Genomic DNA, 18,974 nt, shown 5'->3' on the forward strand with positions numbered 1-18,974 from the left:
TCTGAGAGAAAGCTTTCAATATTCCACCACTAAATAAGGTGTTTAACATAGGTTTCTTGTAGAAACTCTATATTTGATTAAGGAAGTTACCTTCCTTAACATATTTTTACCATTCCAAGAGATTAATATGATGATGATGATTTTATATATGAGTTGGATTTTATCAAATACTCTTTATGCATATAACATTGATTTTCAAACATTAAATCTCATATTCAAATAAACCAACTTAGCTATAATGTATTATCTTTTTTACATATCTCTGAATTTGATTTATTAATATTTGTTTGGGATTAGCATTTATATTCAAGAAGTTGGATCTGTAAATTTTCTTTTTTATAAAACTCCTAATCTAGATTTTGGTGTCAAGGTTATGTTGGCCTTATACATTTGATTGGGAAGTGTTTCCCCTGTTTCTGTTTTCTGGAAGAGTTTGATGTAAGATTGATTTTATTTGTTTCCTAGAAGTGTGTCTCAGCATATAATCTATTTGGAGAAATGTTCCATGTGCACTTAAAAGGAATGTTAAATATATTGTTACTAAAATCTCAGTTACTTCAGGTTTATTAATTGTTGTTTTAAATTAGTGATTTTGGGGGGAGGAATTCTATCAGTTATTGACAGAAAAAATGCTAGAATTCTCTTACTATGATTGTGGGTTTTTCTAAATGAGCTTTTAGTTCTGTCAAATTTTGCCTCATAAGTACTTTGAAGCTACATTATTAGGGCATACATATTTTGTATAGTTAAAACATTGTATCGTTGACCCTCTCATCATAATAAAATTCCAGTCTTTAATACAGTTTCCCTCTTTAACTAAATGCCTTAGTGGCTACTTCCTCCAATATTCTCATATCTACAGCTTTCTTTTGGCTAATAATTTTATAGTAGTATATATTTTTCTAAACATTCCCATTCAACGTTTCTCTGTTTTATATTCAAAGTGTGACTCTAATAAGAGTATATGATTGGGTTTTGCTTATTTTTATATTCTACTCTGACATTTTTTTCATTAACATATTCAGACAATTTTAATTTATTTTAATAAGAGTATAATTAGGTTTATAAATACCATCTTTGTATTTGTTTTTTGTTTGGCCTATGTGTTCTATATTCCCTTTTAGTTTTTTATTGCCTTTTCTTGCATGAATCAAGTTTTTTGTTTGTTTGTTTTTCCTTTTTTCTCCCTTCATTACCTTGTTAGTTTGTGGTTGTTTTTCCATGTACTTCATTTCTCCCTACATTAACATGCTTCCATCTGGATTCATTTTCCTTTCTCTGATGGATTTTCTTTAGTAATTATTTAACTTCAGGTGAATCTTTTTTATTGCTTGAACATTTCTCTTACTTTAAGTTTTGAAGGATATCTTCTCTAGGTATAGAATTCTAGGTAAAGTTTTGGTGTTTAAAGATGCTATCTCATTAGCTTCTGACTTTCATGGACTCTGTTGAAAAGTCAGTAATAAGTCTTATTTTTTCTTCTCTAAAGATATTATCATCCCACCCCCATTCCCCAGCCTACTTTTAAGGTTCATTTTCTGTGTTTGTTTTTCAGCAAAGGTGTGATTTTATTTGTATTTACTAAGCTATAGTAAGGAGGCCATATGGCTTCTTGAATCTGTGGTTTATGTCTTTCATCAGTTTTGGAAATTCCTTAGCCAGTTATTTCAAACATTTAATCTTTTTTATTATTTCTTTTCTTTGAGGTAAAGTGGTTCCAAAAATGTATATGTTAGAATTTCGCACCGTTTCACATGTGTCTCTTAGACTCTCTTTTGAATTGTTCTCTTTTTTTTTTGCTTCTATGTTTTAATATGGATGTTTCCTACTGACCTATCTTGTAGTTTACTAATCATCTCTCTTGAGTTACCTAATCATGTTCAGCCTATATTTTGAATTCTTAATTTTAGTTATTCTATTTTTTAGTTCTAGAATTTTTACTTGATTATTTATTGTAAATCCCAGTTATGTTGAAGTTTTCTATCACTTCCTGTATTTTCTTGAACATACCAAGTATGATATTTTCAAAGCTTTCTCAGTTAATTGCAACACCTGGATCACTTGTAGGTTTATTTCTATTGAATGTATATCTCTTGCATTTTGAGTCAGTCAATACTCTTTTTTAGCATTTAACCTTTGGTTAAGTATCAGACGTATTTGGAAAAAAGTGTAAAGACCCTGCAAGATGTTTTCTTTCTCTAAAGAGGATTGAATTTTAATCTTGCAGGCAGGTAGCATATGGGCAGAGATTCTTTTGAGGCTTATTTTCAAGCTTTATTAGGGCTGCTATATTTCTGGTTTCTCTTACAGGTTGGGCTAATATGGTTTCTCAACTAAAAGTGGCATGTTTACCAGATTACCCTCACCTTGTTTGTCCCTCAATTCTAATCCCTTTCTCCACAGCATCAAGTGACTGATGAAGTTTCTTCTTAGCTTTATAGCACTCCAGGTGTTCCTATTGTCCTTTGATTCTAGGTATTTCTCCTATACATATTCTACATGGAACTGGAAAACACCTGAAAGAAAATTTAATACAGGATTTTGAGTTCACATTTTAAAACGTCAGAGGGTAGAGGTACTCAAACTAAATCCTGACCCATTGGTCATCCAACAGGTGTCAAATGACAAGAGTTTATCACACTAACACTTCTCTACCTGCAACCCTTCCCCTATTGGGATAAGCCCCTCTGGCACTTATGGGGTAAAGTAAAACATGTAATACATCAATTTCTACTCTACAATTCAGATATAGAAGCAACAACAACACTACACTGAATTAGCCTAAAAAATCCTACTCACAAGACAACTTTACCTCCTTCTTCCACTGTGAACCATGTCCAAACCCAATCAGTTGAATCAATGTGGCTCATACCATGTGAGTCCTGGGTAGCATAGTGCCTTCCAACACAGGGGAAAACACTATCTCTATCTTCCCAGGGTGTTCGCTATATAAAGATCCTTGAAAAGATAGTCTGGAAAGAAAGCTGTCACAAGACATGAAGACATGGAGACCCATGGAGAATTGTCTCCCGGCATTAAGCACCTATTATATATTACTCATAATGAACCTCGGAAACAGTGATGAATAAGACATTTTCTTGGGCTTTGAGTTCACAGTGCAAGGTGAATAACCTTTTTAAAAGAATTATTTTAGCAGAGGTTTTAATAAACTTAGGCCTCAATCTCCTTTAGGGGGGATTTTTGCCACCTTGCCATAAAATATCTGTAATAACAAATAAATATCCAAATAATAAATATGTTAAGTCTAATGTGGCATAGTGATCTACAGTTGCACTTCTATTTTGCACCTTTTAAATTACAAAGTAATTTTAGTTGATTCTTTTATTGACTTCATTTAACAAGGTTTATTTTTCTGTTACTTAATACTGTGTAGAAGCCAATATATAAAAAACCAATAAAGATATCTTTAAATTTAAACATTACAAGTCCTCTTATGATTCCCTAAACCTAGAGAAGATGAGAAAAGCTAATATAACATAAATATAGAAAACCACAACAGTCAAATTTGGATTTGTTTTTTGTCTCAGACCAAAGTAAAATTCAGTAAGTTTTCAGGAATAATTTTTGAGAAGGAGACAAATATATCAAGCTGGGCAACTTTCAGTTCTGGAGTTCATGTTTGATCCCTATCTAAAATTAACTTCACAGAATATTACATATTCCAGTACATTATGGGAAAATAAACAAACGCAATCTAAATTATAGGCAAAGAAAAAGACTAAAGTGACATTTTGTTTGATGAAAAGAGATATGCATGGCATAACAGCAATCTCCAACAATATGACCCACCATGCTTTTGCATTGAGCATGGAGGCTCAAATTTATTTATTTATTTTTTTAAAGATTTTATTATTTATTTGAGAGAGAGAGCACAAGCCAGGGGAGGAGGGCAGAGGGAGAGGGAGGGATAATCTCCAGACTCCTTGCTGAGCACAGAGCCCCACATAGGGCTCGATCCCAGGACTCTGAGATCATGACCTAAGCTGAAGTCAGGTGCTTAACCGACTGAGCCACCCAGGTGCCCCAGAGGAGAGGGTTTAGAAAGTGAGATTTGAGATTCATAATGGGCCAAGTTTTCAAACTGTAAGGATTCTAAGATGCTCCAAAAGTTATCAGGAAGTATTAGAAAGAATTATTTTGGGGATAGTAAGAGGCAACTTGGGCAGAAGAGGAGGAAAGTGTTGGGACAGGGGAGGAGATAGTGAAGGGAGGAGGAAAGACATCAAGTCATGGCTTTTAGCATTTCTAGGACTTGTTCAGTTTTCACTGACTTGTGACTTAGGGCAAGTCTGATCCTAATTTCATGCATCAAATGAAAGGATTACAGTAGATGGCCTGAAAAATTTTACATATACACACACAAATAAACATGAATGTTATTTGTAGCTCTTCTTCCTGATAGCTTTATATTCTAGATTCTCAAAGTTGAGTTGTAGAATAATGATTTCTTCTCTGGTCAAAAGCCAAATACATGTATATCTGATCAGACATTCGATTGTGAACACAAAGTTACAGATCTAAGTTCAAGTTCATTTTTAATATGTAAGTAAATTTGCTAGTAGTCTTCTAATAATCAGAAAGCTTTCCAGATCCTCAGTTGTAAGTTATAGAACATCTGAACAGAAGGTTTTCTTAAGCAATAACTGAAATTTGTATAAATGCCCAGTGGTAAGCATGATATATTAATATACATTTTTAAAACAGTAGTATATATTCTTGGCCAATTCCTCTTGACATTTTGAGATTTTTTTTCAACATTCGAAGTACTGCCAAATATACTAGATATTAATAAGCTTGAACTCACATAAATCAGTAGTCTTTGTAACATTTTTTGGTTGTGATTATATAATTACTAAAAGTATCTTTAGCATTTTATACTAAGCCTTCTCTTTATGCTTCTAGAAATTTCTGAGATAGTGGTTAAAGAATTGTTCTGGAATCTTATAAAAGTTTGTGACCTTGCATTAAAAAACAAGAAAAACTATTTTCAAAGTTTTCTGCACTTTTAGATAATTTAAACACTGAATTTTTCCCCAGACTTTGTATAGCTTAAGAAAGAGACTTCATCAACATCTATGTGATATGGCAAAGAAATCACTCTTTGTGAGTTTTTGTCCTGCTGTAGAAAGAAAACAGCTGGAGTCCCAGAGAATATAAAATAGGAGATGGTTGGCAGGTGTTTAAAAGAAAAAAAGAGTGTGTGTGTGTGTGTGTGTGTACATAACAGTGTATAAATAAGGCTCCTTGCCTGGCAATACTGGTCCTTTCCACACTTAGTCCTCAAGTGGCGCATGACCTTTAAAAAATAAATAAATAAATAAATAAATAAATAAATAAATAAATAAATTTTTCTTCCAATTTTTTATTTTAGTTAGATACACATCAAATAAAATTTACTGTCTTAATTTTTAAGTGTACATTCAATGGTATTAAATAATTCCTAAAGTTGTTTTACCATCACCACCATTTAATCCATATCCAGAACTCTCTTCATCCTGTAAAACTGAAACTATATAGCTATTAAATAGTAACTCCTCAATCCCCCTTAATATTCTAAAGTTGTAACACTGCGGTTTGAATTTATACCCTCTTAACTTCAATAGCATCCCAAAACTTGCTCCTTTACAGTTCCATTGCCACTCCTTTCAGTTGTTGATCTCACAAAAATTACTTCTTTATAGACATAAACCAATAATTCCTTTAAATGCACTAGTGTCTTAAATTATGTAGGAAACTAAATGTGGAATTATAAACCAAAGTTACAATAATACTAGCTTTTAAAGTAATAATTGTTTTTTTACATATTAGTCTTCTTAAATCATATAGAAAACAAAAAGTAGGGTTACAAACTGTTGTTACAAAAATATTGGCTTTTATAATTTCCCATGTATTTATCTTTACTGAGATCTTTGTTTTTTCATATGACTTCCAGTTACTGCTTGTCTCTTCATTTCAACCTGCAGGACTCCCTTTAGCATTTATTTCAGGGCAGATCTAAAGGTAATAAATTCTCTCAGCATTTGTTTATCTGGGACTATCTTAATTCTCTCTTGACTTTGAAGGACAGTTTTGACAATAAAGGAATTTTGGTTGACAGTTTTTGTTTTATTTTAACTTTTAGCACTTTGAATATATCAGCTCACTGCCTTCAGGACTTCAAAGTTTCTGAAAAGAAATCTGCTAGCTGTCTTATTGAGGATTCCTTATATGTGACAAGTTACTTCTCATTGGCTTCTTTCAAGATTCTCTTTGTCTTTGGCTTCTGAAAGTTTGATTGTGTGTCTGGTGTTGGTCTCTGAGTTCGTTGTATTTCAAGTTCTTTGAGATATTTGGATGTTTATATTCAGGTCTGTCATTGAATTTGGGAAAATTTCAGCCATTATTTCTTCAAATATGCACTCTGCTTCTTTCTTTCTCTGCTCCTTCTATGACTTCCATGATACACATGTTGGTCTGCTCGATGGTATCTCATAGGTCCCTTAGGTTCTATTCATTTTTCTTCAATCTTTTTTTTTCTATTCCTCAAACTTGATAATTTCCATTGTCCTATCTTCAAGTTCACTAATTCTTTTATCTGCCTACTCAGAGACATATCTCTCTGGTGAATCCCACTAAGGAATATTTCATTTCAGCTACTGTACTTTTCAGCTCCAAAATTTCTTCTTGATTTCGCTTTAGATTTTCTATCTCTTAATTGATATTTCCATTTTGTTTATACATCATTTTTTCTCCTTTTATTTCTTTGAATAGCTTCAAAACAATTATTTAAAAATCTTTGTCTAGTAAATCTGCCATGAGGTCTTTTTTTAGGGATAGTTTTGGTTGATTTATCTATTTTTCCTTTGAATGGGCCATAAATTTTTCTGTTTCTTTGAATGGTTTGTGACTTTTTTTAAATTTACAATTGGACATTGATGTAATAATTATGGTAATTCTAGAAATTAGATTCTCTTCCCCAGGGTTTGCTGAGGTTTTGTTTTTGCTTTTATTATGTTTGTTTTTGTATTATCGTAGACTGTCTCTGTGCTGTGGATCAGCCTGAGTTATAAACTTAAGGTCTTCTCAGTTCTTTTCTGAGCTGTGCCTTTCCCTAGATATGTATGTTGACTTTCTAATTTCCCACATATATGCAGATGCTTTTGAATATTCTAGATTTTTTTTAAAAATGAGCATCCTAGTCTTTGATATCTGGCTCCCAAAAGATGAAAAAGAGAAAAATGAAGGGGTGGGGAAGGACACCAGCCCATTAAATCCCCTGGAAATCACTTAGCTGGTAGGGCAGGGGCTTGCAACAAGATGGGAAGTACAAGGACACCCACCTCTTTGCACCTCTGTGATCAGAAGTAATCAATGATCAGTGCACAGATCACCATGTTTGGAGGACAGGGTCCTTATTGTCCACTCTGGCTCTACAAGATATATGCAAGCTACTCCTGGAACACATGAACAGCCGCCTAACTCAGGGCCTGGGGTAGAGCTGGCAGCTTGTTAAAAGCTGAAATTGACTAAAATTAACCACAATTTACCATCCAAGTTTTCCCCTGGAAGTTATAAGCCTTCAATAGACTCCAGCTGGATTCTGCAAGTGCAATCATTTTCTAGGTTGGGAGACAGGGTCCCGGTTCTTCCTGCTCCACCATCTTCCCAGAATCCTCTGGCACACTGCCTTTTGTCATATTGTCTCCACATCTTCACATTCTCTCTTCACTTTAGTAGTTTTCACCAACGTAAGAATACAAATTCGATGATAGCTGCTATGCCACGGGCCTTAATCTTTCCTGGGATAGAACTGGATTTTTCTCTATTTGCCATACAAAAGAAAGAATTAAAAAATCTGAACCTTGAATCCTGTTTGCATCAAATAGCACTTTTTAAACCAGATATGTATTTTTAAAACATATATAACTGATATATAGCTGTGATATGTATGTTAATAATGTCTGCCTGGAAAAAATTGGACAATGTACCTGTCAACTGAATAGAGGTGCCCTATTTACATATGTATTCAAATAACATGAATTTAAATAGGTATTCTAAGACTAAGTTCTATCAGTAGAAGTCTGTCATTGCACTGCTAGCCTATAGTCAGGATGTCTTAGTCTTTCCTGTCCAATGGTCTTTCAAGATATAGTCAAGAAACACTGAAATTGTATAAATGAAAAATTCCATTTAGTTCTCCTCAGAATATAATCATTCTAGTTTTTAAATCATAAATGTTTGATTATGGGAGCACCTGGGAGGTGCAGTCCGTTAGTCATACAACTCTTGGTTTCGGCTCAGGTCATGATCTCAGGGTCATGAGATTGAGCCCCATGTAAGGCTCCTGCTCAGTGTGGAGTCAGCTTGAGATTCTCTCTCCCTTTCCTTCTCCCTCTGCCCCCCCCTCATGCTCTCCCTCTCTCTAAAATAAATAAGTCTTTAAAATGGGGCACCTGGGTGGTCAGTCTGTTAAGCATTTGCCTTTGGCTCAGGTCATGAACCCAGGGTTTTGGGATCAAAGCCCGCATAGGGCTCACTGCGCAGTGGGGAGTCTGCTTCCCCTCTCTCTCTGCCCCTCCCCCTGCTCATGCTCTCTCTCTCTCAAATAAATAAAATCTAAATAAATAAATAAATAAAATTTAAAAAATAAATCTTCAAAAAAATAAAAATAACAAATGTCTGATTTTTTTAGAACCTTTTAAAAAACAAGTTCATGGGCATTCTGATCTTTTTTGTAAAGATTCAAAAAATGTTACAGAACCACGGAAGTTTATTCTAAACCATATTAACTAATCCAGGCAATAAAATTTAGATAGCTATATCCTAAATGATGTAACAATAGCATACTTAGTATAGTTCCATTGTCAAAAGATAAAATAAACTTGGTAATTACATAAATGGAGTAAAGATGTTTTAAGATAAAGAGTGAAGGGACTTATAATAGTATCATTTCAAAGTTTAAATTTACATTTTATCGTTCACACACTTGAATTAGAGACTATAATATTCAGATCCATGATTTTTATGTTGCCACAAAATTCATTTTTCCATCTATTCAGAAAATTTGTGAAATTTTTGAAAAAATTAAGTAAAAGCTGTCTTATAGACAGTGTTTATGGAAAAACTGATACTAATGTGTTAAAATACCATAAATTTTCAATAGTGAGGTTTGGTAGAAAATATTAAAATTTGCATTATAAAGAGATAAAAGATTATTTCCCTCAGTTACATCTGGAGTTGGCTCAGAATCATGGTTATCAAACAGTTAAATACACTGAACAATCTGCACCTCTTATTTTTTGGAACACTTGAGTACTCAAATTCTCACTTTATCCCACTTAGGGATGAAAAGTCTTTAATTTTTTTTTACAATGTTTGCATTAAACAGATGTATAACATCTCACAATAGCAAGTAGCACATTTTCCTGTAAATGAAAATTCTGATATACTCTCTCAACATTTGTCGTATAAAAGACAATTTAAAAGACTCTTTGTAAAAGTTATGCAAACTAAATTATGTACATTAATGTTTATTATTTGTGCAGGCTGCCTTAGAGAAAGAATGGCTAACTTTAGATTCCACCCGCTTCCCTTCACAAACACTGCTTCTCCCAAACCAGCTGCACTGGCCAAAGGTAACATGTCATGGAAATCTCTTAGTCCTCCATCTTTGCTCATTTTTTAAGGTTATGCTGTGCTGCAGTGATTAATAGTGCAATTTATTGACTTGAAAAACACAATTACTTTTAGAAGCCTCTGACTTCCTCCTCATCCCCAGATGTAATTTTTCATATAGCTTTTCTTTCATTTGCTCCTAATTTTTTTCTTTATTTTGGATTTCTTTCAACACTTTATTTCACAGTAGCAAAAAAAAAATGATATACTTCAGCTGCATATTTGGCAGTGGACTAAAATCACTAGTTGACAGCACTTTAAAAATACAAAAATATGCATTAAGAGGGCAACAGCTGAAGATTCTCAGTCAGAGGTCAATGAACTGCAATATCTGTTATTTATTTGATAATCTTTGAAGTTTTTGTTTTCTGATATTTTTTAAGATCTTTGCAGTTAATCATTCTGTATATGCAAACAATACCAAAAAGCATATCCCTCATCACTACAATAAAAAAATGTGTATTATATAAATTTAATTTTATTATAATTTTCAGTTTTTATATGTGTTTCCCTTGGGAGACTACTCAGTAATATGCATGTAAAGTAATATGATATAAATACTAGAATTTTTCAATTTATTTTATACTTAATATACATCATTTTCCTGATAAGTTCTCTGGAACCTTAAAATATGATGATACCTCACTGAATTTACCAAGTCATCCAGCTCAAGCATGGCTATGTAATGAGAAAGAAGATTTGTTTTCATCAGAACACCCACAGTTTAATAGCAGGTAAGCTAACTTACTCTTTTAGAGGATTAACCCATGAGGAAAGTATTATAATTATTACAAAAGTAGTAAAATGATGAAAATTAGGTACAAATTTACTTGTTTGGAAGATGGAAAAGCATTTAATGTTAAAAGTGTAATCATTTTATGGGGTTTTCAGTAAAAAAAAAAAGTATGAGGTAGCTTCATTAAAGCAACAACAAAAGTGTCAGTGAAATAATGTCATTAATTGCTATAAACAAGTGAACTTTTAAATACTACTATATAGGTAGAGATAAGGATTAGAATAAAAATTCCAGTGTTGCATTTCTTTCGACAAAAGGATTGAAATATGCTTCAAGTAATTGAAATGTAAACATTTTAAATTAATGGCAGACTTTTATTACTTTTCAAGATAAAGTTTTTCTGTAACTTAAATGGATTTTATTTCCAAGTTTGAGACAACATAAACAGCTTGTAGTTTTAAAAGGTGCTGATATACTTGTGTTGATTCAGTTAGTGTAGTTTTTTTCTATTGCCAGATCAGAAAATAGGACTTTATCTTGGACACCTGAATCAAAGACCAGCAGAAAGAGTTTGCTGAAAACTGAAAAAGAAGAAAAAATTTCAAAAGAATGGTATGTGGTCTATTTTACACTAAAATATGAAGAAATTGAGAAACTTTTAAATGTTCAGGGTAGATATTTTTCAAGACATTAGGAATTACTAGTTTTTAAGAAACTGTATATCTGTTAAATTACAAATTCTTAAATGGGAATCTAAATTTGTTTTAGTATAATATAGTTCAGATATGTATATTTATATGCATATGCATATATTAATATGGTCTGGATATTTGTTTTGCCTTTATTAAATTTAATCTTTTTAGGGGCTTTAAGGATATTGCTACTGCTCAGCAAATGTTGAAGAGAGCACAGAAGATGAAATCAAAGAAATTAAGGAAAAAATTAGGTGGGTGATGATTGCTCTTTGAATAATAATTGTGTGTCTGATATTGAAGATAAATTCTTTTAAAATATTATTTACCAAATCATATTTAATAATATTTAATAAGAACAGAAATGAAATGCACAGATATGAGTATGTCTAAGGTAATAATTCTGAAAACTCAAGGAAACTTAGAAAAAATTATGTTATTACATTAAATGATTTGTTATATACTTAAATGCTATTTTCACTTTCCCTGTTTCTTATTTACTTTGTTATTGATTATTCTATCTATTGTGCACTGAGAATTATGCTGTAATTAATTTCTAAGTTGGTTCACTTTGACAAGTGTTGATTCTAAAGAGTATCTGCTTCATGTGCTTATTCCTTTGTGTGTTTTTAAATTGCTTGATTATTCGATAAATTTCTATAAATTTGTTAGTTTCATGAATATTAGCTATGAGGGCTTCACAATTTGACACTTTGGAAAAGAAATACAATGTATATCTTCAGGATTATGCGGAACTTGGGAAATATTTAGAGGCATCCTTTCTTCTATCCCATTTGATTCTCCAAATCATTTCTTTCTTTGGATACCTCTAATCATTTTAGTATCGTTACTTAATAGTGGAGTAGTTTATAGTGTCAGGGCAAGAAATAGCGGGTCATTATGATTTTATATTTATAATTAAAACTATTTAAAATTATTTGCATATTGTGTATAACTTAGCATTTACTTATAGCTTTATAAATATTTACTCATGGACTCATAGGCTTAATATAAGTAATGTGACCTATTTTTAATTTTATTTATTTTATTTTATTATTTTATTTTATTTTATTATGTTAGTCACCATACATTACATCATTAGTTTTTTTTCTTTTTTTTATTATGTTATGTTAATCACCATATATTACATCATTAGTTTTTGATGTAGTGTTGCATGATTCATTGTTTGCATATAACACCCAGTGCTCCATGCAATACGTGCCCTCTTTAATACCCATCACCAGGCTAACCCATCCCCCCACCCTCCTCCCCTCTAGAACCCTCAGTTTGTTTCTCAGAGTCCATAGTCTCTCATAGTTCGTCTCCCCCTCTGATTCCCCCCTTCATTTTTCCTTCCTACTATCTTCTTTTTTTTTTTAACATATAATATATTGTTTTTTCAAAGGTACAGGTCTGTGATTCATCAGTCTTACACAATTCACAGTGCTCACCATAGCACATACCTTCCCCAATTGTGACTTCTTTTTAAAAGCTGTTTTGAGTTTTTCTTTTTCATCAGCTTCTTTTACAATGATTTTAATGTTAGTGAAATGTTTTCATAAAAGTACCATTAGTCCTGAGAAAAGCAGAGAATCTATATTTATCTTATAATTCTAGCTTATGTAAGTATACAAAGAAGCATTCACAAGATTCATTTTTTCTTGATTAATTTTCCCACTTATTATTTTTAATCATTAATTCCATGGAATTCTAAAAAATGTATATATATATTATTTTAAACAAAAATAAAAATAACCAAAATACCATTGGTTTCCAAGAAATAGCTGATATTTCTTGGCACAACACTTTATTGATAAATTTCTGATGATTTATTTTTATATTCACAAATGTTCAACTTTCCTTTTTTTGTGTTTACATTAGTGACACCTTTTATCTTTTTGAGATAACTGTAGTAATTTTTGTTGCATACTACAAGTTTGTCAGGATTGAAAGATTGAAATTTTAAGCATTTTTAAAGAAAATGTAAGTATATGCTCTGTTCAACTTGCATTGTGCTTCCCACACTCCTGTGATGAAAACTCCTATTAAGTTCATCAGAACTCAGTGAACTGACTACCATCTGGTAGTTCCCAGGGTAATAGTAACTCCAAACTCTTAACAATAGTGAGACTTTGTTTCAGTCCTGGGGAAGTAGAATCCAGTACAGTAATTTAGGGTAGTTTGAAAAACTTTTTTATTGCTTCGATGTATATTTTTATTCATCTTCAATAGTATCAACAAAAATTCTTTAAATAGCTGTTTTGAGAACAATGAAAGTTTCTGAAACTCCTGGGGGAAGTTCAAATAATCAGAAGCAGCTTAAGTACTAATTCAGTCAAAGTTCAACAAATAATTATTACTTATTTATGTTCAAGATCTACTTCTTTAAAGATATTTACAATGTTTGCAGAAACTTCTGATAGTGAAGCTAAAGCAAAGTTTATTTTGTTAGAATAGGTCTCTGGAAATATATAGGTCTTTCTTGCTAATTCTTATAACTAAGGGATTTTTGTTGTTGTTGAGTTCATTTTTAATAAATCAGCACAGTAAATAATAGGTTTGAACACAAGTTTTAATAAGGAATCTATGCTCATACAGAAAAACCATTGTTTTAATGAACAAAAATTAGACATAATCATCATCAGGCAAAAATTAAGCCATTTTTATCTGTCACAAGGTGGCATGGTAGGGTAACAAATGTAAAAGGACAACCAGACATCTTAAATTTAACATTTTGACAGTGGTCATTAAGTGTGATCTGTTAGGTAAAAATCCAAATGGCAGTTGTATAATTTTTTATGGGAATCATTACTCTAATTACACGATTGTAAACCAAATCGCATTCTTACTACTGTGGGAGGTTTTATATCTCTGTTAAGCTTTTGTTTGATCAAAATACTAGATTGATGAAAAAAAGCAAATTTTTTCTTTAAAATTTGAATTCTGAAATGTAAAACTTAATGATGACCTTTAAATTCTCCTCATTCTTTTTCTCTACTGCCCCTTCACAACATATATTCAGAATAGAAATATTCAAGGTAAGGTTAAGGATGAAGTCATGAAAAAGAAAAGCCCTGGGATCCTCTCCAATTATGATACTTTAATCTTCTACTAGGTTAATAATGTAGCACTTATGTCACTTTGTATCTGTGAATGAATCATTTAAGACTCTATACCTCTGGTTTTCTTCTTACAGAAAAAGAACTTTCTAGTACGTTTCCAGTTTGCAATTCAAACAATCTGTGATATGCTATTAACTTATTTAAATCTGCCTAAAATAATGGCCATAATTTTAAACTTTTACTTACTAATAAATTAAAATGATATTTTATATACCTATATTCTGTTAAACACTTAAACATTTACTAGTAATTTTCAAATATACATGGAGATAGATCCATCTATCTATATCTTATATGGATAACCTGCCAACTTGAACCGGCCACCAGAGGGCAACATTGTCCATAAAACTGCTGGAGACTAGCCATCCCTGAGGGTAGGGAGGGTGGGTGGTAGGTGGAGCATCAGAGAATAGAAACTTTTAATTAAATGGAATCAGTTACATCCTCCAGTCTAACAAAGCAGTAATCTTCATGGGGTGGGGCATAAATGCACAGATTATGGAAGCTTTAATTCAAATATCTACCACGAAAAACCTTAGCACAATTTGCTTAGTTGCAAACACATAATATTTCCTGTTTGTGTCTTATACATATATTTATTAGCCAAGGGATATGAGTCCGCATCACAATATTTAAGATGAGAGTGAAAATAGGACAAAAGGCAGGGGGTCAATTACTTAAAGAAAGTTGCAGGTAGACGAAGAATACCATTGAGTTTGCTGATTAGTAAAGAAGAAAGGGGCCAAGGAGACATACAGTGTAGGCAACCATCAGGGGACTCAGTATTGATGACTTCTATTGGGATAAATGAGGCCATCTGCTTTAAACAGAAAAAGCAGGAGGAGGAGGTAAAGTGGGAAGAGGAATTGATTTGAAGCCATAGGATGAAATCTAAAATTGTGAGGATTTATATTTACTCAGTTTGAGTTTGTGTTCTGATTGTTGTTATTCCTAGTAAGTTATTGCTTAATAAATATGATGGACATAAGCACAAACAGGTAATGACTGGTCTTGTTTTTATGGGGTTTTAATTTGTTTGTCTTTTTGTTTTTACTGTTACCTCATGCACAGAAGTAATTTTAGAACCTGGTGATCTGTGTTGGAATTTAGCAGATACCTAGGGAAGTTTAGGGTTTACTGCAGTGGAGAGCATCATGTGCAAGATGAAAGTTGCTGGTTTATTGAAAATGTGAGTCAATAACCTAAAAGTAGTGAGCATAATCGGTAGCAAGATTGAGAGGAGCAGGATGGAGGAAGAGAATAAGTGCTTGGGTTCATTTGGAGCACTCCTTAGAGAGGATGAATTCTGAGTATAGGGGTTTGGGTGGAAAGCAAATGATAAAAAGTTTAAGGGCCAAGAATATAAGGACAAAAACATAATGTGGTTTTCCAACATTTATCATAGTTATGCATGTCACATTTCAAATTTCATACAGTGAAGAAAGAATAGGATGAAGCAAACAAGGTGAATTTAGTTATAAAAGTAGGACCACAACTAGGGATAAAAATTATCTTGCAGCTGTTTGTAATACCTAGCATATTGTCAAGTACATATTAAGCATTCAACAAATACTTGCTGATTTTATTTCAGTGATGAAAATAGCTTGAGACTGTGATGTTAACATTTAGTTATAGTCAAGAATGAAGCCAAGTAGAAAATAAGTTAGGCTAACTTTTTTAATATGAATTGAGCACTTCATGGGCTATAGCAAAGAGATCAGTTTGCATAATGATAAGATAACTAAGGAATGAATGTTAAGGATCTAAAAGGAACAGTATAGACAAAACTGTGGCAAAATAAAGTTTGTTGATGATTTATTTTGTTTACTTCAGTGATTTCCAAAAAGAATTTATAAGAATTTTGATCAAACATTATTTTGTTGTGTGCTCTCAACAAAACAATAATAAAGTCCATTTAAATAGTAAGATTCTGGAGGGTCAAGACCCTCCTTATTCTCCACTGAATTCCCAGAACCTGATACCATGCCTGGCATATGGTAGATGTTCAATAAATAACTATTAACTGAGTCAGCAGTAAATTAGATGAAAGTCACTAAATACATTTGACTGTGTGTGTGTATGACTGGGAGTGTATATTACAGTCATTTAAATATATGCTTCTATTTGGGAAGACAAATTTAAATTAGTAAATAATACTCCTTATAAAAATGGAATAGAGGGGTGCCTAAGTGGCTCAGTTGGTTAAGTGTCTAACTCCTTATTTCAGCTCAGGTCATGATCTCAGGGTTGTGAGATCGAGCCCCGTGTTGGGCTCTGCACTGGGCATGGAACCTGCTTAAGATTCCCTCTCCCCACTGGAGGGTATTATGCTGAGCGAAATAAGTCAATCAGAGAAAGACATGTATCATATGACCGCACTGATATGAGGAAGTCTTAATCTCAGGAAACAAACTGAGGGTTGCTGGAGTGGTAGGGGGTGGGAGGGATGGGGTGGCTGGGTGATAGACACTGGGGAGGGTATGTGCTATGGTGAGCGCTGTGAAGTGTGCAAGGCTGTTGAATCACAGATCTGTACCTCTGAAGCAAATAATAAATTATATGTTAAAAAAAAAAAAAAAGAAGAAGATAGCAGGAGGGGAAGAATGAAGGGGGGGAATCGGAGGGGGAGACAAACCATGAGAGACTATGGACTCTGAAAAACAAACTGAGGGTTCTAGAGGGGAGGGGGGTGGGGGGATGGGTTAGCCTGGTGATGGGTATTAAAGAGGGCATGCTCTGCATGGAGCACTGGGTGTTATATGCAAACAATGAATCATGGAACACTACATCAAAAACTAATAATGTAATGTATGGTGATTAACATAACATAATAAAAAAAAAGAACAGGTTGGATATGTATAAATAAAGAGAAATCTGGAAGGCAAAAAAAAAAAAGATTCCCCCCCCCCCCCCTCCCGCCCCCCCCCCCCCAAAATAAATTAAATAAATAAATAAATAAATAAATAAAATGATGTACAACTAGTCATTCAGCCTTAACTTAAAACATTTTACAGCACTACTGTACTTGTATGTACTTGCACATACAAAAATGGATAGTAAGAAGATTTTTATATATGAAGTTAACAAGGATAAGATCAACCAGTGAGCTAAGATTAGGACTATAGAAACTGAAAAGGGATTATACAGAGGATGAAATAATTTTAAGGATATTCTAATGCCTAAATAAAGTTATGTTACTTAAATGAGATAATGAAGTACAGAGCCACATGCATAATAGAAACTCAGCTTCTTTATGGGTTTCTATAAATATCTTATAAAAATGTATTTAAAACCTAATTCCCAGACATTGGGCAAGTCATACTGGGAGATAAAAGATTTTAAAAACAGTGACACAGGCCTGCCATTGATGATGTCAAAGGAGTAGATTTAAATGTACAAAACTGATTTTATAATGCAAGAAAAAGCTACCACAAGCTGTACTCTTTACAATAAACTTGTCCCTTGACCTTCCTACTTGACTTTGTATTTTTTGAGGTAAGAGTAGTATCTTATTTCACAGTGATATTTCCAGGGACTATCAAAATCAAGTGATTTTTTTTTCCCCATCTAGAATTACTGTGTTTCTTATTTCTTATCATTATCCCTTTGCAACTTGCATTACTGTAAGTTTTAAATAAATTTAAGGTTGCAATCACAATGTTTAGAATGAAGGGTATTGAAAATGTAGCACTCTTTATGTGCCCCTGATGAATAAAATTATCTTTTTGAGTCTATTGAGCTAGATAACTCTCCTAAATATTTTATATGTATTATTTAATCTTGTTAATAATATGAGGAAAGTGCTATTGTTATCTCTGTTTTACATATTGAGAAATCAAGTCATGAAGAGACTATTTGCCCAAGGGAATACCAAAGAATTTATAAAAGATCCACAGCTATTAAGATCCATGTCCTATATAAATAAAATGAATAAGATGAAGCCAATTATGGATCCATCAATTAATATCCTATATAGCCCACCTTATTCTATGCAGGATTTAAGATATTTTCCAAAAATAGAATTTCCAAGTAGGATATATTACTGTTATTTCTGTTGTGATTATGTATTTACTAACTGCCATTTGTTGAGCACCTCCACTTATGTAAACATGAGTCTTGATGCTTTACACACATTATTTCATTATTTCTCACTGTAGTATTTCAGAGTCAGTATTACTGCTCTTGGACAGAGAGGGGAAAGGCAGAGGGTAATAGCAATTTGTTGAGTCATACAACTAGTAAAAGTTGGGGCTTGGGTCTCACCCAGGTCTGTCGAATTGTAATGTCTTTGCTCAGGAAATACATAGATCAAATAGAAAAGCAAGAAGAGCAGGAGAATGTGTAGAAAGATCATTTGGTTATAAGGTATCATACAGAATAAGAAGCCCATGGTAATCTGTCTTCCCTGACTGACTAATGTTCCTTTGACATGTCAGTATGGTTTTTTGTAAATGGCTTAGATGATATGTAATATGTATTCTATTAAATGTATATACAAAGGGTTTTAAAAAATTTGTTATTCTTATTGATAATTCATGTTGAATTCATATAGAAGTACCCTTGTAATACCTTAGGTCACATATAATTATGAGGTATGCCCAAATATTGACTAATATTTTCCCTAATCTTGAGAAATATAATCTCTGTGAACCATGTAAATCATGCTTAATAATGACAAATTATTGCTACACTAATGGAAATCTTCAGTTTCTACATGCTTGAAAAATAACGCTAATTAACATTCTAAAA

General features: G+C 32.6%; 1 protein-coding gene across 1 annotated transcript in view; it reads left to right on the forward strand.

Annotated features, from left to right (window-relative positions):
- Nucleotides 1-18,974, forward strand: part of LRRIQ1 (leucine rich repeats and IQ motif containing 1) — a 189,669-nt gene that overhangs the window by 95,999 nt on the left and 74,696 nt on the right. Inside the window, exons 18-21 of the mRNA XM_032416672.1 lie at nt 9,546-9,635; nt 10,288-10,409; nt 10,928-11,023; nt 11,275-11,357. Coding sequence (XP_032272563.1) covers nt 9,546-9,635; nt 10,288-10,409; nt 10,928-11,023; nt 11,275-11,357 — 391 coding nt within the window. The remainder of the gene's footprint in view (nt 1-9,545; nt 9,636-10,287; nt 10,410-10,927; nt 11,024-11,274; nt 11,358-18,974) is intronic.

Source organism: Phoca vitulina, unplaced genomic scaffold (genome assembly GCF_004348235.1).
Source record: "Phoca vitulina isolate PV1807 unplaced genomic scaffold, GSC_HSeal_1.0 scaffold19, whole genome shotgun sequence".
Classification (NCBI taxonomy): Eukaryota; Metazoa; Chordata; class Mammalia; order Carnivora; family Phocidae; genus Phoca; species Phoca vitulina.